The sequence below is a fragment of the Loxodonta africana genome, chromosome 3 (genome assembly GCF_030014295.1).
Source record: "Loxodonta africana isolate mLoxAfr1 chromosome 3, mLoxAfr1.hap2, whole genome shotgun sequence".
Taxonomy (NCBI): Eukaryota; Metazoa; Chordata; class Mammalia; order Proboscidea; family Elephantidae; genus Loxodonta; species Loxodonta africana.
The window spans coordinates 142,377,809-142,399,948 of record NC_087344.1 but is presented as its reverse complement, the minus strand read 5'-3'; the positions used below and the strand labels follow the sequence as shown (position 1 = coordinate 142,399,948).

The 22,140-nt window shown below is 42.2% G+C and overlaps 1 protein-coding gene across 1 annotated transcript in view; it reads left to right on the top strand.

Moving 5' to 3' along the window:
• Positions 1 to 22,140, top strand: part of SLC44A3 (solute carrier family 44 member 3) — a 113,848-nt gene that overhangs the window by 72,566 nt on the left and 19,142 nt on the right. The window contains exon 12 of the mRNA XM_003418452.4: positions 2,364 to 2,447. Coding sequence (XP_003418500.2) covers positions 2,364 to 2,447 — 84 coding nt within the window. The remainder of the gene's footprint in view (positions 1 to 2,363; positions 2,448 to 22,140) is intronic.

Here is a 22,140-nt window from a genome sequence, read left to right as displayed (position 1 = left end):
GGGTTTTTTCTCCTCCCTGGTTTGTATTTCCATGCACATTTGGTTATGAATGCCAGTGGAAACCAAAACACCAGGAAAACAGCTGTTCTCATGGTATTTCTGGCCTGCCAAACAAGGGAAGATTGGATTTTTCCCAAATTTGCTGTTCTCACACAATGTTAATCTCTTCCCCACCCCCGCCCCCCCCTCAAGGTTAGTGACTTGGTCAGAGTTTCACAGACTTAGTGTATAGCTATGTGTCCTCAGTAAATTGGGGAAGTTTTACACGTGGGTTCATAATTATAATGTCGAATTGTTTTCATTTTTCCTTTTAAGCAGAAATCTGAATTGTTGACATTTTAAAATACATAAGGATGATATGAGTTATAGATTAATTAGGAACAATTGATTGAATTTCACATAAAATTATTTGGCTTCCTTATCTTGAAATGTATGTTAAACAATTGTCCCTCATCATGGAATATTTTCCTGTATTTCTATTAAATTCTCACCTAGCTACATTTTTGGGACTTTTTCTTTTGAAGAAGCATTGCCATGTTCAGGCGGAATCTGGCTACTTCTGGCTCCTGCATTTTTAAATTGATCCTTCAGTCTTAGAAAACTTGAAGAAAAATTCCTTGAAGATAAAAAGGAGCTTTTTATTTTAAATATATTTGTGTATATGTACAGGCAGTCCCCAGGTTATGAATGAGATCCATTCCTAAGTCTGCTGTAAGTTGAATTCATAGGTAAGTCGGAACAGGTCCATACAGTTTTTATTTAGCGTCAGTTAGTCAAATGTTTGTCTTAGTAGATAGTATATAGTTTACTTTTCTATGCATATAAAACACTTAAGAAACACTTCCAATCCATGCAGTGTTTTCATGAGTATCATGAAGTAGTGCGCGCATTCGTTATTACGAACCATTGTATTTAATATAATAGGCTTTATGGCAGTCCATTCTTAAGTACAAGTTGTCCATACGTAGGACATTCGCAACCCAGGCAGTCCTAGCAATAGATAATCATTAATTAATAAGCAGCAGGGAGCTTGCCATCCCTCCTACATTAAGTATCTTAAGCTCTTTGAGAAGCAGCCTTCCATAAATCCAGAAAAGAAGTCGATGGAAGACCCAAGGTCTCTGGCTGGGGTCTAAAAAAAAAAAAAAAAAAAACTTTTTTTTTTTTTTTGGGGGGGTCTAAAAGGGTATTTATCACTTTCAGGATCTCACAAGGACCAAAGGGCCAAGCTCTTTTTTAGTGATGTCACTGTCCTTTCTTAGGCTAGAAAACAACTTGGCTCCCTCAGCAGCCTCACAGCCGAGTACTGTGTCTACAACTTAAACATTTCACACAGCCACTGCTTGATCTTTTGTACTTTAAATAGACTCATTCACAACCACAGCCCACTGAAAAGTATCCAGATCAGGTTTCATCCAATTGAATTAACATTGGGACAAGAAAATGTCCATATAAGGCTGGGTTATTCCTGGGGTCTTCATAGAAGACTATTTCAGGATTGTTTTCAGGGACTTTTTTTTTTTTTTTTTAATTCTGTGCAATAAGACGCATTCTGTCACTCTCCCCCAAGAGTTTTATTTAACTATTCACTCTCGAAAACCCAGTAACGGGCTCAAACATAGCAACGGTTGTGAGGATGGTAGAGGACCAGGCACTGTTTCGGTCTGTTATACATAGGGTCGCTATGGGTCGGAACCGACTTGACAGCACCTAACAACAAGAACAACATTCACTCTTGAGATATGCACAAATTCAAATCCTGTTTAAAAAGACTAATTCATCCCCTGAAATTTAGCCCTGAAAGTCTCACTATGGGATTTATTTCCCAAAGAGTTAAACTTGACTCTTCTTTTATGTGTACACATAACTGGTATCTACAATGGATTACTTTGTCCTGTTGTCTGTGAAATGCAGATTTTTCTTGAGTATATAAACTTTGGTTTGAAAAAGCAAAGTTTATAATATGAGATGCTCAGAGGGGAATGAAGGGCAAGAAAGGATCATTTTACTAGAATCAGAAGGCTTAGTTTTCCTTTGCCGATGATTAAAGAGTAGCTGGGTTTCCTTTCTGCTGAGGTTAACAGCAACCATAACAGCTAAGCCTGCAAGCAAGAAACTTTGCTCATCAATAATAATAATACTGATAACAATAGTTATTGTTATTAATATTCATTAATAGTAGTAGCTATTATTAGGTCCAAAGTAGATGAACGTCTCTGATACTGAATGAGAATTGCTGCAGTGTTTCCCCAGGTGGGTAAGTTTCCAAGTAGAGACAGTATCCCCTCCGAAACTGCCCACTTGCGCTCTCTGCCTGTGTTGTTTTTGACTCTGTTCCTTTGGTTCTGACCCCAATCCCACAGCGTAATGCATGGTCGAAGTGCGTTTTCAGATGCTGCTTCTGCTGTTTCTGGAGTCTTGACAAATATCTGCGCCATCTCAGTCAGGTATGTCTACCACCATGTGCCCCAGGAACACACAGAGGGGCAAGAGGGTGGGCTCCATCTCTTAGGTCAGGGACTGGTGGTTTTTTTTGTAAGGGACCAGATAGTGTAAATATTTTAGGCTTTGTGAGCCACAGGGTCTCTCTGGCAACTACTCAACTGTGCCATTGTTGAGGGAAAGCAGGGACAGATAAAATATGAGTGAATGGGTGTGGCTGTGTACCAATAAAACTTTATTGATGGACACCGAAATTTGAATTTCATGTCATTTTCACGTGTCAAAAAAATATTCTTCTTTCGATTTTTTTGAAGTCACTTTAAAATGTAAAAATCAATCTAAGCTGGAGGCCCGTAGAAAGCAGGGGGCCTGCTAGATCTGGCCCACAGGCTGTAGTTTGCAGACCCCTGCCTTAGGACCTTAGGTCATTAAAGACATTCTTCAAATTCTGAAAGAAATGCATTTCTCTTTTAAGAAATAAAAAGAGGGGGGAAGACATTACCAAACCCAGAATAATGAATATATATCAGCTGAGAGCCAGTTTTCAATGTCTTCTCTGAGAACTATAATTTTCCTGAAATAGGAGAATTACCTCCCCAATTTTTGTGTATTTTACCAGCCTTTTTCTTTCAAGCTATAAATATTCCTTATAAAAATCTGAAAAATTACATACTGCAATTGTTTTAATTTCAGGTTTTTTTTTTCTCTCCTGAGTCTTTCAAGTTGATGGAAATTTAAATATATGTTTTATTTTTCTGTAGATAATTTAAGAAATTTTAATAGCCCTTAGTCAAATTTACACAAAACAGTATTATTGTAAGCCAGCAGGCTGTTTTACAATTTTAAATGTCCACAGAAATTTCTTTGTAAAAAGTACTGCTTATTATTGTCCCTCTCCCTAAGAAATGTACCGTTAGAAGTAAAGAACTGATTAAACCACCCATGTTTAATGTCTTGTAAGTAGCATTTATAATATCTTTTATTATTCAGGGGAAAATGTAGCATTCTTATAGTAAAGCACTGTTTTTAAGGCTCTTGAAAGAATTAAGAATCTTGGAGTACATTTTAGAGTGTATTTAGCTTTCGTTTGGATTGCTACAAGCTGGCATATATAAAACACACAGTGGCGGTTCAGTGGTAGAATGCTTACCTTCCATGCAGCCACAGCACCTCATGTATAGCCACCGCCCATCTGTCAGTGGAGGCTTGCATGTTGCTATGATGCTGAACAGGTTTCAGAGGAGCTTCCAAGCTAGGACAGACAAGGAAGAAAGGCCTGACTACCTACTTCTGAAAATCAGCCAATGAAAACCCTGTGGATCACACAGTCTGATCTCCAGCCTCCATAACCAATCATGGAGATGGTACAAGACAGGGCAGTATTTCGTTCCGTCGTGGATGGGGTCACCATGAGTTGGGGACTGACTTGACTGCATCTAACAACAACAAAATGCCATAGCACCTTTCAGAATAGTGGCCCTATAGCAAGTCAAGCCAAACCCTATGGATACTTCCATCGTGTGTAATATACCATGCTTTTCTCTTCCTGTGCATGTGTCCAGACTCTAGTTTATTCCACAAAGATTTTCAGATGCATTACAAGAATGTGTTCACTATGATAAAATATAAACACATGAAAAATCAAGGCTAAAAAAATATATAGATAGCCTAGAAATATGAAAGCAACAGGAGTACTAATACGCAGCTATGTCACCATGTGACCCTGCAGGGCCTTAAGATTTATTTGCCATCTCTTTTTACTATGTTATGTAAATTCAAGTTCTTTCCTTGTCGCTCTGTTACTTAGGGTTTTCAAACTGCTCCACGGAAGCCAAGGGTCTCCCTGTGGATGCTGCAGGGACCATCACTTCAGGAGGGGCGAGAATGGGAAAGGGGAGGGAAGGAAGGCTCTGGAGCCATACCATCCCACCTTTCAACTAGAGAAGCTCCACTGACTTAGGGGTGGGATTCCACTGAAGGTTTCATTTGAAGACAGGCCTCTGCTGCTAAACCACATTTGAAAACTACCATTTCTTATCATTTTTACATTTGTTTTTTCTGCCCTGTTATCCTGAGGGACATGCATTCTGCCTACTGAAATTCTGCCCCCTTAAACAGTTTGCACTTAACTACTAACTGAAAGGTTGGTAGTTTGAATCCACCCAGTGGCACTGCAGAAGAAAGGCCTCCTGGTGATCTACTTCTGTAAGATTACAGCCATTGAAAACCTTATGGAGCACAAGTTGTACTCTGACACCTATAAGGTCACCATGAGTTGGAATCAACTGGATGGCAATGGGTATAATAACCCAGTATCTTTTCCCTTGGAAGTTCAAATTAATATTAACATAAGCAGTGTTAATATTAATTTCACTATAGTTACCATTGTAAAGGTGATACATCCTTACAACAGATAAACAGTGGGAGTAATTGTCTCTGAATGACAAAAAGGCTAAGCTAGGCTTGATCCAACTTGCGTAGTGAATCAGTGGTTCAAACAAGAATAGGTGTCTGGGTTCTAATCGTGGCAGCTGTGCACTAGGCATGGCCTTAAACCAGCTGTCCTAGCATCTTTACCTTCGGACAATGCCTACAGAACTAGGCAACCCCAGCTGATGGAGGTACCACTGGTAGGTCTAAGGTTTAGTAGAGTGAGAAAGAAGAGGAGAAAGAATGAAAGAGAAAGAATTAGTGTGGATATTGATGGGGAAAGAAGGGTTCCTCTGATCTAAATTGGATACTGGAAAGCAGAGTGAAAAAAAAGATTTTTCAGAATAAAGATGAAACCAGGGGCGAGAGGGAGGGGAAAGGAAGAGTTACTGCTTAAGGAGCACTGAGCTTCTGTTAAGGGTAATGAGAAAATTTGGAAATGAATAGCGGTGATGATTGTTCAGCATGATAAACACAATCAGTGTCACTGAATTGTACATGTACAAGTTGCTGAATTGGCAAATGTTTTGTGATATATTATTTTTACCACCAAAAAAGAAAATTTTAAAAAAGGCAAAAAAAAAAAAAAAAAAAAGAATAAGAATGGTTATTATATAATGATGATTAAATCTCTTCACCTCATTTGGCAATGGACAAGGGAAGTGAGCTTAAAGTGAAAAAAGGAATTTAGATTCGCCTTTTGAAAAATTTCCCGGCATTGGAGTGAGTTACTAGGGGAAGTTTTGGCATCTCCATCTCGGGAAATCAGATTTAAAGGAGCTGAGGCCTATTTTATTTTCCTTGTTTTATGGAATAGGAAGCGCGAAATGCAAATAGAGAATGTGATCATTTGTTACCTTCAGAACCCAGTGCCCTTCTTTATTTAAAACACAATAAAACATGATTGTGTTTTAGCACTGCTTATTGAAAGCCTAGTCCATCTTCACTGAGTCCTGGAAGGGCAGCAGGTGGCAGTTGCTCCATTTTATAGACGCTCAGCCTGAGGCTGCACACTGATTCACTCTCAGAGTGGGAGATGAAACCCCCAATCTCATAATTTCTCATTACTCGGCTCTCTACATCAAAAATGCCAAATGTCTGCAGACCTGAACAAATTGGATTCGTTCTCATTCATTCTCACTCATTCATCCAACAGGTATTTGTTTATTGCTTGTTGAATTTGTATGACTTGTGTATTGAACCTGGGTATTATGGGGAGGGGACTGTGGTATTACAGATTAAGTGTAAAGCACGGGCCCCACCTTCAAGGAGGCGACAAACTTGTGAGAGGTGGGGAATGATAAGAGGTATATGGATGAGACATTTTCGTAACAGTACAGAAGAGTTCAAAGTGAGGGCCGTGGAAGTTCAGAGAACGGAATCATGTTTGACGTGGGGTCTCGGTTTCCTAGTGTTGCTGTAATAGAAATAACACAAGTGAGTGGTTTAAAGAACAATAATTTATTTCTCACAGTTTAGGAGGCTAGAAGTCCAAATCAGGTTTTCAGCCATGTCAATTCCTTCCTGTCCCGGCATCTCTTAGTTTCTTGGCTTGTAGACAATCCTCGCATGGTGGCTATCTTCCTCTGAGTGTACTCTGTGTCTAATCTGCTCCTTTTATAACTCAAAAGTGATTAGATTTAGAACCCACCCTACTTGGGTATGATCTAATTAACATTAAAAAAAAAAAAAAACCCAAGGCCTATAAGAGTGCGGCTGCCAACCAAAAGGCCAGCAGTTTGAATCCACTAGCCACTCTTTGGAAACCCAATGGGGCAGATCTACCCTGTCTTCTAGGTTCACTATGAGTCAGAATTGACTTTACAGCAATGGGGTTAGTTGGATTGGATAGGACAGAGTAGAACTGCCCCATAGGGCTTCCAAGCCTGTGAATTACAGAAGCAGACTGCCACATCTTTTTGCCACAGAGCATCTGGTGGGTTCTTTCAGTTAGCAGCTGAACGCTTAGCCACTGTACCGCCAGGGCTCTTTAGTTAATATTAAAAAGTCCTATTTCCAAACAAGGAGTCCCTGGGTGGCTCAAATGGTTAAGCGCTTGACCACTAACCAAAAGGTTGGTGGTTTGAACCCACCCAGAGGCACATTAGAAGTCTTGAAAACCCTACAGAGCAGTTCTACTCTGAACACATGAGGTCACTGTGAGTTGGAATAGACTCAATGGCCACTGGTTTGGTTTTTCAGTTTGGTATTTCCAAACAGGATTACATCCACAGGTATAGGGGTTAGGATTCCAAAACGTATTTTACAGGAACACAACTTAATCCATAAACATTAGTAGTTGGGAGAGACTTCATAGAAGAGGTCAGATTTGTCAGACCTGAGTATAGAGCACACACTGGAGATCACCAAAAAACACAGTTGCCGTGGAGCCAATTCTGACTCATAGCGACTCCATGAAGTTCCTCTGTGGGACTCTGTGGGCTAGTCAATCAGTAAGAATGGCGTACCTTTTATTGTTTCTTACGGACTCCACACACAGTTCCTCATGGAAAGGACTCCCTAAGTGTGCATCTGTTGTCTACTTTGGACATAGGCATCAGTCCACAGCTTCGATGTTGGTTTTACATCGGTGTTCCTCTAAGTTGGGAACCCACCGATGGGCCACAGGACTCTTCCTGATGGTTCCAACTTGGTCTAAACATTCTGGCAAGACTTTTCTTTCAAATTCTTATAGGCAAATGGTAGAATTCCATAGATTTTTGTTTTTACATACAACTAAGGGCTATTTGGAGCCCTGGTGGCTCAGTGGTTAAGAGCTCAGCTGCTAACCCAAAGGTCGGCAGTTCAAATCCACCAGCCGCTCCTTCGAAACACTGTGTGCATTTCTACTCTGTCTTATTTGGTTACCATGAGCCGGAATTGAGTCAATGGCAGTGGGTGTTTTGTTCGAAGGGCTGTTTACCAATCAGTACGTAGTGAGTTAGTTGTTGTTAGGTGCTGCGGAGTTGATTTCAACTCAAAGCAATTCCATGGGACGGAGTAGAGCTGCCCCATAGGGTTTTCTTGTCACTTGGCTGCTAACTAAAAGGTCAGCGGTTTGAACCCACCAGCCTGGTGATCTGGTTCTGTAAAGATTACAGCCTAGATAACCCTACAGGGCAGCTCTACTCTGTCTTAAAAGGTGTTCTGTGAGTCAGAATCGACTCACTGGCGCACAACAATAACAATCTTTATGGAAGCAGATTACCAGGTCTTCCTCTCGCAGAACCACGAGGTGGTTTCGAACTGCCACCGTCAGCAGCTGAGCACTTTAACCCTACAAAATGTGTCATTTTAATAACCAAAATTAGTGTTTTACTTAGTTTTCTGAGGACTCAAATTCATTATTCTGTTAAGAAGCCTGGCTGCCAAACGATGCCTGGTAACACAAAGCCTGTGGATGTGCGCATGCGGAGCTGGGGGTTTTGCATATGGGAGAGAGTATCATTGGTGTCGCTTTGAGTCGGCTGTGTTGCTCTATTGCATTTTACCATGTTGATTATTTGGTTTTGTTTAATTCATTATTTTCTTTTTTCATTTTGAGCACTGCATTCCTCTTTAATCCTTTGTTTGTCGTCCAGGAGAAGTTACGGACGAGTGTAGGAGGTGAGTGGAGGGCTCAGGTCAGAAAGTTTGAGTGCCAGCATTTCTATTGCAGTCTCCTGGGAGGAGCTCCCAGATAAAGACAGCTGCTTAGGTGTAGCAGCAGTTCAAGTCTAGTTTCGGCAACTTCCTTCTTTGTATAACTTGGGTGAGTCGCTTGACCTTACTGAGCTTCTGTAATGCAAGATGATTGAGCTAAATGAGCCCGGGGTCCTTGTGTGGCTTTCTGACCCCTGGTGTGGTGCCCAGCCTCAAACCCAGGCATGCTCCATTGCAACCATGAGATGCTTTGTGTGGAACATGGGGGGAATGGAAAAAACGTGAACTGTCTGTTTTCCTGTCGTGTTCCAAGATGACAGGGTCATTTTTTTCTTGTTGCACTTCTTACCCATGGCAAGGACTTACAGTGGACTCCCAAAGATCAGTGATGTTTTCTTTCCCCCTCCTGAGCCTTCAGAATCTTGTAGCATCGCCCGAGATTGTGAGTCGACAAAGGGGAGCCATTTACCTGTATCCGGCCACAGCAATTCTGCCATAGTGCTACTGCGTAGTGACACAAACACAATAAGTGTAATAACTGGTGACTCTTTCTGAGATTCTGGGGAAATGCCAGTCACCTCGGTCATTCACAACAGTGGGAGAGTTTCCTATAATGTCCAACAGCCTTCATGTCTCATTTCTGCCTTGAGCAATAAGACAGAATAGCTAGGTACTTGATGGGAGTCCCTGGGTACTTAACCCACTTGGCTGCTAACCGAAAGGTTGGAGGTTTGAGTCCACACAGAGGTGCCTCAGAAGAAAGGCCTGGCTATCCACTTCCAAAAACTCAGGCATTGAGAACCCCATGGAGCACAGTTCTACTCTGACACACATGGGGTCAACTCGATGGCAACACATTCTGGGTGCCTGACAAATCTCTGCTGTATCTCATGGTCAGTAACTTGAGGAAAGGACAAGATGAGTCAGATCCACCTTTATGCGGTATGTAAAGTGCGTACTTTACTTTGGCATCTGCCTAGATAGGAGATGCTACGCAAAAGCACAGATCATTGTCTCTTGGCATTTGATCAGACATAGCAATGGATTCCTGTCTCCCTGACCAACAAATATACTGGTCAGAAAGTCCCCAGATAACCGTTATCAACAGTGCTGAGAAAACACTTGCTGTTACTTAGAAAACAGGCACGTTTATCCCCTCTTCACCTTAGAGCCCCCCTTTCCTCCCCACCCTGCATTGCCTGCCAATGCTTTTTTTTTTTTTTTTCCTTCAGTGGACATAATGTCAGCCTCTGTCTTCTAAATCTTTGTGGCAAACTTAACTTTGTAATATCTCAGAGTCTTCTCTTTCTCCCTTTTCTGGCAGCTAGCTCTGTTTCAGTGATTCTCTTTCTTGCAATCCATCAGTAACAAAGGCACTCCATGACTTTTGCATGTCAGCTTTTGGTTTATCCCAAGCCAGCTGGCAGGTCTTCAGTGATTCTCTCTTCTCAGAGCGGCACCTCGGGGGGGTGGAAAAAAGTAATGATATTGTACGATTTCTTTAATGACGTTATGGAAATGATGTAAAGGTTCTTAAGAGGACGCAGTTCTTTCAGGAGCTGACATTGCTGTGATAGGTAGTAGCCTCATCACAGGCATCCAGGCTGCCATTCTTTCAAGATGGCGGTGGTTCTGACCCCTGCCACCCCCACCAGCCTGGCTTAGAGCTATTCTGGGGCAGCCAGCTGATGGGGAAAGCTCTGGAGAGCTCTTCCATGTGCGCATGTTTTAGAAATTAATTCATATTTGTGTCAATATGATAGTTTGCATTAGGGCTCATTTATAGACAGTGGTAATCCCCACAGCCCAGCTGTTTTGTGGCAAATGTTACTACCCTGGCTTTAGATAGAAAGGAATTGAGACACCTATTTGTCAGAGGCCCCAGACTGTCTGGGAGAAAAACAGACTGTGTCCTCATGTTTCCTAGTACATGGCTCTGAAGCTGCTGGGCTTAGGGCTGTGGCTTTATGTGGCTTCCCTGAGAGCAGTCTCTCTGGAGCCTAGCTCCCACCTGCTGTGGGCATGTTACAGGGGGCAGGGATGAGGAAGGCGAGGCCCGAAAGCCCACTTTTCCAAATGGGCCTTAGCACCCTCTGCACCCTTTGGGGGAAGGGCCCAGTGAGTAGCCGCCATCTTAGTTTGGACTCTGAAGTCCCTCCTGACTTGGAATTCTTCCACCTTCTGGGGGAAGCAGTTAATGTTTGTTGACAAAAAAAGAGGAAAAGCTGTGCAAGAGGCACTCAGCCAATCAGGAAACCTTCCCTGGAGGCAACTGAGTATTAGGCATGAATTACTTTGACTTCCTCTGAGGTGTACCACTCCCAAAGACAAGAAAAAAAAAAAAAAAAAAACAGTTGCTGTCTAGTCGATTGTATGTCAGAGTGGAATTGTGCTTATACGGTTTTCAGTGACTGATATTTTGAAAGTAGATCATCAGGCTTTTCTTTCAAGGCACTTCTGGGTAGGCTCGAATCTCCAACCTTTCAGTTAGCAGCTGAACATGTTAACTGTTTGCATGGACCAGGGACTCTGAAGACAAGAATATTCATCATTTATTGAGCACTCACAATATGCCAAGCACTGGCACTTTACATATATAACTACCTTTATCCTCACAAATAATCCTGCCCTTTTTTCTTTTAGCATATGATGACAGTTTCAGAGAGGTTAACTAGTAACCTGCTTAGACAGGAGGAAAGTAACTGAGGTGGGTGTTGTAGTTTTGGAGACTCATTAAATCATTCCCCTCTTCCTTGTCCAAGTCCTGAACCAATTAAGAGACACAAGAGTTAAGCAGATGAAGATTAAAAATACCACCTTGAATACTCAATCAACTGGTTGGAGAACATGCCCTAGGAACAGCTGTAGGCAAGTGGGCTTGTTAGTGTTTCACCCCTAATCAGAAAGACCAACCCACCCTCTTCCCGCCCCAGCCAACCATGGAGGCCTTCCCTTGAAGATCCCTGTAAATTTACAACCGAGAAGGTGTATTCTTGGTGACAGGTGGATCCCAAAAGAGAGTGAGAAAGAGGCTGTAAAAATGGCATCTGACCTCCTCTAACTTCACAAGGGTGGAGGAGAATCAAGATCAATAGCCCAAGGTTGATTCCTATGAGGCGGAGGTCAGACATGCCTTCTCTCTCCACCATCGTTACCAATTCTGACACCAGCCGTCACACCTTCGGCACTCTACTTCTCTGCTGGGTTCGAAAATTCATTGCAATGGCCACACAGAACTCGCAGACCATACTCACAATTACGGGGTTTGTTAGGGAAGTAACAGGTTACATACAGTTCAGGCTTAGGAACACTCAAGGATACAGTTCTTCCATCAGGACAGCCAGTTCCAGCTGTGCTCGCAGGCACATCTCTCTGTGGCCCTCAGACTCTGCCCAAAGGCACTTGGCTTTCTCGTTCCATAAGTCAGGAAGCCCACTGCACCATCTCCTGAAGGTCTGTCCTGCCAGTCTCTCCTTTCTTGGTTGTGGTGAGCTGTTCTCTTTCCTGCTTCTGGGTTGGCTCATTCAAGCCCAGCAGGATGGCAAAACCAATCAGTCCCTTTGGTGGGCTACAGTTATCCTATCTGCACAGCCCTACCCAGTCACCTGGGTGGGAGTTACAAAACCATGCCTAGAAAAGCCACACAAAAGCGATCCATCACACCACAGAGGCTGAAGACACTGCCCCCACCCCCGCCCCCGCCATGCTCTGCTCCTTCTCTCCAAACTTACCAGTCCATTAACTCAACCTTGTCTCCTGGGGATGAATGAGAGGCCTTACCTTAAAGGAGGTCCCTGACCATGGCAATACAAAGCCTAGGGAATCAAGGTCATCCCACACCAGGGCTCAAACCCGGGTCTTCACCAATCTATTAGGCCACTCCTTCCACAGGGTAGGAACTGAGAACCCCAGAACATTAGAGATCATGGAGCACCCTCCCCTCATTTTATAGCAGCATCTGGAATCCAGTGAGGTGGAATGCCTCAACCAGGGTTGCACGGTAGGCAGAGCCTGGTCTCCTGGCTCTACCTGGTTGCTCTCTTCTCTGTCTTCTCCTGCCCTGCACCTGCCCTTCAGAGCTTCACTAAGACACTGGAACAGACAAGTATGTCACTTTGCACAGTATGTCAGCGTGAGCTGCCCTGCCCTGCCTTGCCTTTTGAGCAGAAGTAGCTCCCCCTCCTCCCTGAAGCAACGTGGAAGACAACCCCTGCTGGTAGGGGCAGAAGAATGAAGAACGTATGAGTCCTGGAAAGGTCGGCATCTCACTTCTTTTTAATGATGTCAAGCCCTGAGCTTTCTTCTCCAAACCTCCTATATTCTCCTCAGAGCTCAGCCCTCCCGTCTTCTAGAAGACAGTTGCCCACATCTTATGAGAACTCCCTCTTCTTCACTCCTTCCCCTCCTTGGATCTGGGTCCATACACCCATTATTCCAGCTGTGTGACAGAGTGGAAAAAATACAGACTTTGAAGTAAACAGGTCTGAATTTGAATCATAGCTCCTCCAGTTACTCTGTGACCTTGAGCAGGTTACTCTGCTACTCTTAGCCTCAGTTTCCCCACATATAAAGCTTATTTTATTCAAATTCTTATTACCTACCTCACGGGGGGTTCAGAGGGTTAATGAGCTAATACATATATACATGCCCCACACATGTCAGTTTCTTTTCTGGAGATGTGGAGGGTTTAGCTACTTTAATTTTTTCACTCACCGCACATTGGAAGTCAATTTATGCCAGACAGATTGGGTATAACCATGCCTATCTCTCAGGACTGTTGTAAATAATTAAAGAGATAATGTTTGCAAAGCTCTTATTCTGTGCCTGGCATATAGAGGTTCTTACTGAATAAATGGAAGTTATTATCATTATTATCAACCCACTGAATGTATGAGCTCCTGATTATATCCTGTGGCATTTAGATTTGTGCTGAGTTCATGGGGGCTAGTCATTAAATTTTCTGAGTTAGGAAGCTCTCAGCATCCATCCATAGGGAACCTCTCTTTAAACTACACCTCTCTCTCCCTTGCCCCACCCCCAGCTAGAACCACTACATTAGTCATTTGCTGAGGGAGTTGACTTGGTAAGAGCTGCCCTTCTGGTCCCTGCAGTCCAGAAAATGCCGGACTATCCCCCACATGAAGGGGGATGATGAAGGAAGTCCAGTACTTGAATCTAAACCCATAACCAGGACACAGAAACGACTGTGACCTGAAAAAAAAAAAAAAAAAAAGTGACCTGACAGCTCAGGAAACATCCCCTGCACAGCACATTCATTAGTGCAGAGTGCACCTCTGACCCCTTCTTTTCTGCATTTGGCACTCATTTTCTTTCTCGGTCACTCCCATTCTTCAGCACTGCCTAGCAAGGGCAGTTGGGAGCATTTCCAGCAACACTGGAAAAGGTCATCTGATTAAAGGGCTCGCCATTTGCTCAAACTATTAGACTTCTTTCATAAGTCTGAACTCCATGCAGAACATGAAGCAATCCCTTTATGGTCCTTGCACTTTCCTGTCCTAACGTGTCCTAGGTACACTGGGAATATGCTGAGGAAGACTGCCTGTGTTTTTAACTTTGATCTATGAAAACCACCTATGGAGTCAGCAAAACCAATTTCCGTATAAATAAGGAAGCTGTTGACATGTGAAAACACTGTGCTCTGATGAACAGTGTTCGGATGTGGGGCTGTGGCGGCCCCAGACTTCTCGTACGTTCTTCACTGTCTGCAGAGCAACCTCTGGGCTGGGCTGGCCTGGCCACTGAGCACAGCCAGGAGTGAGCTGGGAGAGGCTGTTCAGAATGGAAGATGGAACTTTCACAGCCCCAGTTCTCAAAATTATCCCAAGCGTTTAAGAAATGCAGAGTGTAGATTAGTTTGAACATTTTCCAAATTCACTTAGTGTGGGAAATGCAATTAAACCATTAAGAGGCTCATCCCTGAATCTAATCTTCCTCATGACAGAGAGCAGGTTTCTTCATGCCATTTTTCTTTGTCTCGTTCTGCTTCTATAAATGGAGCTATTGTCCGAGGGCCCGATTGCCCACCTCTGAATCCCACGCCGCCTCTCCTCCCATCCATTCCCTTCTAGGCAAGGCCCTGGCTGTGAGGACATTCCTCAGCTGTGCTTCTCCTTTTGCCTTTGTCCTCCACACTGAGACTTGTTGAGAGAAGAAAGTGATTTTTGGCCAGGGACTAGAGAATGCATTCATAAAAAGAAAAAAAAAAAAAAAAGAGAGAGAGAGGAGATGTGAGTCGTGGTGGTTAAGGAAACAAAGGCTGCTTTGATGCAGTCACTAATTCATGTCCTGCTACAAGCTGGAATCCGATGATGCCCTGAGCTACCAGTACCTGAGCCTCTCCCTTGACTGACTTCCTCATGGGTATGAGTCTCAGCTACAAACGCAGATGTGCAAGAAATACTGTGTTGTGTCTCTTGATCTAATTTCTGACTTAGAGCTCCCATTCCACTGGGCAGGCAGAAAATTTAATCTCTTATTCATGAGGTATCCCCCCATGGGGTTATGCAAAGTTTCCGGTAGCAACTGGTCCCCAGATATTAGTGTGTGCAGGTTGCCCTTGAGACATCCATCTTCCCATCTTCATGGCACCTTCTGGCCCTGCATGGGAAGCAACAATCTTTTGCAAGGCCACCTGTGATCATGTCTGCCTGGATGTGCTAGGGTAACTGAGTGCCCCAGTTTTAGCACTGGAAGTCCCTCGTCCCTAGAGCTCCTCACTCTTGGCAAACAAGGACCCTAACAGTGGTCCTTCCCATTTAGAGTCTTGTCACTTCACCATGTGAGTCAGAATTGATGCATCAGCAACTGGTGTTGGTATCTAGGTGGGGCCAACAAGTTCCTAAAAGGTTTGGCAAGTGGATTCAGGTTTTGACATTTCAAGTAGTTTCATCTTCCCTCGCCTTTTGCCTTTTTCAAAATTCCTCAGTTGGCACTGGGGTGGGGCAAAGAGAAACATTTGCTAGGCTTGCATTCATCCAGGGAGTGAGACAGCTGAACAGATGACTTCATCAAGATGCTTCTCAGTCCTCACATCTCAGTGGGGGCGGAGAAGGGCTTTCTGGGCCTGTTTGCTGTGCCCACATCTTGCCTATATCAAAGTAGCAACAAAGAAATTTCACTAGGTCCCTAGAACACAAGGCTACTGTCCTGGCTTGGTTCCCAGCATCCAGCACCCACCCAATAGTCAGCCAAAGCAGACCTTCCCAGCATGTTTGCTGATTGAAGAATGATTGAATATGAGGGTCTGTACGACCTCAGCACCAGCCCTGGGCTCACGCTGCCTTCACATAGCTTTCAGCATGCTAAGAGTGGCAGGGAGACAAGAAAGGAAAAGGAAATACAAGCTCAAAAGAGCTGCCCATTCTTGTTGGAGCTGCTGTACCCACACTTAGAACTGACAGCTAGAGAAACTGCTCTCAGAACAGAAGTGCCAGGGGCCAAGGGAGGCCAAAATGGGAGGGTCGGCCGTTAATCTTTTAAAGCTTCAGAAAGAAAAGATCTGTTACTATAGTGAGTGTCGTTAAGCAAATGCATTTTCCTTATACTAGAGCTTTTCTCTGCAAGCTGGACCAGGCTGTAGTAAAGAGCAACAATTATTCTCAGAACCAGCGACCCTTAGATTTACTGCCAGGCCTTTTTCATGCAGCTGAACAGGTCAGCTTTTGCACCTCCAGCTTTATGCCCATCAAGAGTGTGTTAGTGGAGGGACAAAGAGCTGACTTAAAAATTTTCTTTAAAAGGATGCAGACATTCCCATTTCTGCTGTCCATCTCCCTTTTGCCATTTCTGAGTCCTGATTTTCAAATCAGAGATGCTTCAACATTCTTGTAACTAAAGAACCAACCTTCTATGGTCTATAAATAAAAGAACCATATATTGAGTTTTTACTGTATGCCAGGAACCATGGTAGACATTTTACACACACAGTCTAAGTTTATCCTGTCAAGGATTCTGTGTGTTAGGTGGGTATTACCCCCACTGTTCACAGTCCATCTGTCAGTTTGTTGTACTGTGGTGCCTTGCACGTTGTTGTAATGCTGGAAGTTACGCCACCAGTATTTCAAATACTGGCAGAGTCATCTATGGTGGACAGGTTTCAGTGGAGCTTCCTGACTAAGACTAGGAAGAAAGGCCTGGTGATCTACTTTGTAAGTCAACCAATGAAAACCTTGTGGATGACAACAGAACATTATGCAGCTCATACTACACCCAACAGCAGCACAATACACATTTTTTTCCAATGCACATGGATCATTCTCAGGAATAGAGAATGGGCCATGAAGCAAGCCTCAATAAATTCAAAAACATCAAAACACAAAGCATCTTCTCAGATCACAATGCTATAAAATTAGAAATCAATTAACAAGAAGAACAAGGAAAAAATCAAACACATGGAAACTGAATAACACCTTGCTTAAAAACCACTAGGTAATAGAAGAAATTAAAAATATAATTTAAAGAATTCCTAGAATGAAAACACAACATACCAAAACCTTTGGGACACAGCAAAAGTAGTTCTCAGAGGTCAATTTATAAAAATGCACACATCAAAAAAGAAGATAGGGCCAAAATCAATGCCTAAACCCAACAACTCCAACAAATAGAAAAAGAGCAACAAAAGAAGCCCACAGTCACCAGAAGAAAGGAAATAATAAAGATTAGAGCAGAAATAAACAGAAAAATAGTAGAAAGAATCAACAAGACTAGAAGCTGGCTCTTTTGAAAGGATTAATAAACTCAACAAACCACTGGCCAGATTGACAAAGGAAAAGGAGAAGATGCAAATAACTCAAATAAGAAATGAGATGGATGACAGTAAAACAGAACCAACTGAGATAAAAAGGACCATAATAGAATATTATGAAAAATTACACTCCAAGAAACTTGAAAACCTAGAAGAAATGAACAAATTTCTAGGAATACACTACCTACCTAAACTAACACAAACCGAGGTAGAAAATTTGAACTGACCCATAACAAAAGAAGAAATTGAAGAGGTCATGACCCCCCCCCCCAAAAAAAGCCCTGGCCCAGATGGCTTCACTGGAGAATTCTACCAAAGATTCAGAGAAGAGTTGATGCCAATTCTACTCAAATATTCCAGAACATAGAAAAGGAGGGAATACTCCCAAATTCATTCCATGAAGCCAACATGACTCTGATACCAAAGCCAGATGAAGACACCACTAAAAAAGAAAATTACAGACCAACATTACTCATGAATATAGACAGAAAAATTCTCAAAAAAATTCTAACCAATAGAATTCAACAACATATCAAAAAGATAATATATGATCAAATGGGATTCATACCATTATGCAAGGATGGTTCAACACTAGAAAATCAATCAATGTAATCCACCACATAAATAAAACAAAAGAATCGCATGATCATCTCAATTGATGCAGAAAAGGCATTTGATAAGATCCAAAACTCATTCCTGATAAAAACTCTCAGCAAAATAGGAATAGAAGGGAAATTCCTCAATATAAATAAGGGCATATACACAAAACAACAGCCAACATTATTCTCAATGAAGAGAGACTGATAGCATTCTCCTTGAGAAAGGGAACCACACAAGGATGCCCTTTATCACTGCTCTTATTCAGTATTGTAGTGGAAGTCCTAGCTGGAGCAATAAGGCAAGAAATGGAAATAAAGGGCATCTAGATTGGTAAGGAAGAAGTAAAACTATCCCTACTGGCAGATGATATGATTCTATACATAGAAAATTCCAGAGATTCCACAAGAAAGCTACTGAAGTAATAGAAGGATTCAGTAAAGTGGCAGCCTAAAATATCAACTGCAAAAGTCAGTTGAATTCCTCTGCATTAACAAGGAGAACTCCAAAAAGGAAATCAGGAGAACAATACCATTTACAATAGCCCCCAAAAGATAAAATACTTACGAATAAATCTAACTAGGGAGGTAAAAAACTTACACAAAGAAAACTACAAAACTCTACTGCAAGAAACCAAAAGAGACCTACATAAATGGAAAAACATACCATACTCATGGACAGGAAGACTTAACATTTGCAATAATGTCAGTATTACCCAAAACGATCTGTAGATCCAACAACATCCTTTAACAAGATGGAAAAACTAATCGCCAACTTTATATGAAAAGGAAAGAGGCCCCGGATAAGTAAAGCATTATTTAAGCAGAAGAACAAAATAGGAGGCCTCACACTCCCCTATCTTAGAACCTACTATACAGCCACAGTAGTCAAAACAGCATGGTACTGCTACAGTAGCAGATATATAGACCAATGGAACAGAATTGAGAACCCAGAAGTACATCCATCCACCTATGGACAGCTAATCTTCAACAAAGGGTCAAAATCCATTAAATGGGAAAGAGATAGCCTCTTTAACAAATGGTGCTGGCAAAATTGGATATCCATTTGCAGAAAAATGAAGCAGGATCGATACCTTACATCATACACAAAACTAACTCAAAATGGGTCAAAGACCTAAAGGTTAAACCTAAAACTATAAATTCCATGGAAGAAAACATAGGTACAAACCTAGGGCCCGTTATGGATTGAATTATGTCCCCCAAAAATACGTGTATCAACTTGGCTAGGGCATGATTTCCAGTATTATGTGCTTGTCCACCATTTTGTCATCTGATGTGATGTTCCTATGTGTTGTAAGTCCTACCTTTATTATGTTAATAAGATGGATTAGCCGCAGTTATGTCGATGAGATCTACAAGATTAGATTGTGTCTTAAGACAATCTCTTTTGAGATGTAAAGAGAGAAGCGAGCAAAGAGATGGGGGAACCTCATACCACCAAGAAAGCAGCACCGGGAGCAAAGCATGTCCTTTGGACCCAGGGTCCCTTTGCCTGAGAAGCTCCTTGACCAGGGGAAGATTGTTGACAAGGACCTTCCTCCAGAGCTGACAGAGAGAGAAAGCTTTCCCCTGGAGTTGATGCCCTGAATTTGGACTTGTAACCTAATAGACTGTGAGACAATAAATTTCTCTTTGTTAAAGCCATCCACTTGTGGTATTTTCTGTTATAGCAGTGCTAGATAACTAAGATAGGGCCCTAATTTTTGGCATAAATAGACTAACAAGCATAACTAAAAATGCAGAAACAGCAGAAGATAAACTAGATAACTGAGACTTCCTAAAAATTAAATAATTATACTCATCAAAAGAGTAAAAAGAAAACTTACAGACTGGGAAAAAGTGTTTGGCAATGACATATCTAACAAGGGTCTAATCTCTAAAATATACAGAAAACTTCCACACCTCAACAACAAAAAGACAAACAATCCAGTTAAGAAATGAGCAAAGGACAGGAACAGACACTTCACCAAAGAAGACATTCAGGCAGCTAAGAAACACATATCCTGTGCAAATCAAAACTACAATGAGCTAGTATCTCACCCCAGCCAGCATGGCACTGGTCAAAAAAACAGAAAACAAATGCTGGCAAGAATGTGGGGAATTGGAATGCTTATACACAGCTGGTGGGACTGTAAAATGGTATAACGACTGTGGAAAACAGAATGGTGCTTCCTTAAAAAGCTCAGAATAGAAATATACGATACAGCAATCCCATTCCTAGGTATATATCCTAGAGAAAAATAGCTGTGACACAAATAGTCATATGCACACCCATGTTTATTGCAGCATTATTCACAATTGCAAAAACATGGAAACAACCTAAGTGCCCATCAACAGATGAATGGATAAACAAAATGTGGTACATACATACAGTGGAATACTATGCAGTGATAAAGAACAATGATGAATCTACAAAACATGTCACAACATGGATGAACCTGGAGGACATTATGCTGACTGAAATTAGTCAATCACAAAAGGACAAATATTGTATGAGACCAGTATTATAAAAAGACAAGAATAGGTTTACACACAGAAAGAAACATTCCTTGATGGTTACCAGGGATGGGAGGCAGAAGGAGGGGGAATCACTAATAGATAGTAACCAAACAAAAACCAAACCTGTTGCCATCGAGTGGATTCCAACTCAAAGCGACCCTGTAGGGCAGAAAACAACAGCCCCATAGAGTTTCCAGTGAGCGCCTAGTAGATTTTCAAACTGTCGACCATTTTTGGTTAGCAGCTGTACCTCTTAACTACAGTGCCATCAAGGTTTCCAGATAGTGTTGTTATGTGCCGTCGAGTTGGTTCCAACGCAAAGCAACCCTATGCACAACGGAACGAAACATTGCCCTGTCCTGAGCCATCCTTACAATCGTTGTTATGCTTGAGCTCATTGTTGCAGCCACTGTGTCAATCCACCTCGTTGAGGGTCTTCCTCTTTTCCGCTGACCCTGTACTCTGCCAAGCATGATGTCCTTCTCCAGGGACTGATCCCTCCTGACAACATGTCCAAAGTGTGTAAGATGCAGTCTTGCCATCCTTGCTTCTAAGGAGCATTCTGGTTGTACTTCTTACAAGACAGATTTGTTCATTCTTTTGGCAGTCCATGGTATATTCAATATTCTTCACCAACACCACAATTCAAAGGTGTCAATTCTTCTTCGGTCTTCCTTATTCATTGTCCAGCTTTCACTTCACATGCATATGATGTGATTGAAAATACCGTGACTTGGGTCAAGTGCACCTTAGTCTTCAAGGTGACACATTTGCTCTTCAACACTTTAAAGAGGTCTTTGGCAGCAGATTTACCCAATGCAATGCTTTTTTTGATTTCTTGACTGCTGCTTCCGTGGCTGTTGATTGTGGATCCAGTAAAATGAAATCCTCGACAACTTCAATTTTTTCTCCATTTATCACGATGTTGCTTATTGGTCCAGTTGTGAGGATTTTTGTTTTCCTGATGTTGAGGGGCAATCCATACTGAAGGCTGTGGTCTTTGATCTTCATTAGTAAGTGCTTCAAGTCCTCTTCACTTTTAGCAAGCAAGGTTGTGTCATCTACATAACGCAGGTTGTTAGTGAGTCTTCCTCCAATCCTGATGCCCGTTCTTCTTCATATAGTCCAGCTTCTCAGCATTATTATTATTTGCTCAGCATACAGATTGAATAGGTATGGTGAAAGAATACAACCCTGACGCACACCTTTCTTGACTTTAAACCAATCAGTATCCCCTTGTTCTGTCTGAACAACTGCCTCTTGATCTATGTAAAGGTTCCTCATGAGCACAATTAAGTGTTCTGGAATTCCTGTTCTTCGCAATGTTATCCATAATTTGTTACAATCCACACAGTTGAATGCCTTTGCATAGTCAATAAAACACAGGTAAACATCCTTCTGGTATTCTCTGCTTTCAGCCAGGATCCATCTGACATCAGCAATGATATCCCTGGTTCCACATCCTCTTCTGAAACCAGCCTGAATTTCTGGCAGTTCCCTGTTGATATACTGCTGCAGCCGTTTTTGAAAGATCTTCAGCAGAATTGTGCTTGCATGTGATATTAATGATATCATTCTATAATTTCCACATTCGGTTGGATCACCTTTCTTGGGAATAGGCATAAATATGGATCTCTTCCAGTCAGTTGGCCAGGAAGCTGTCTTCCGTATTTCTTGGCATAGATGAGTGAGCACCTCCAGTGCTGCATCTGTTTGTTGAAACATCTTAATTGATATTCCATCAAT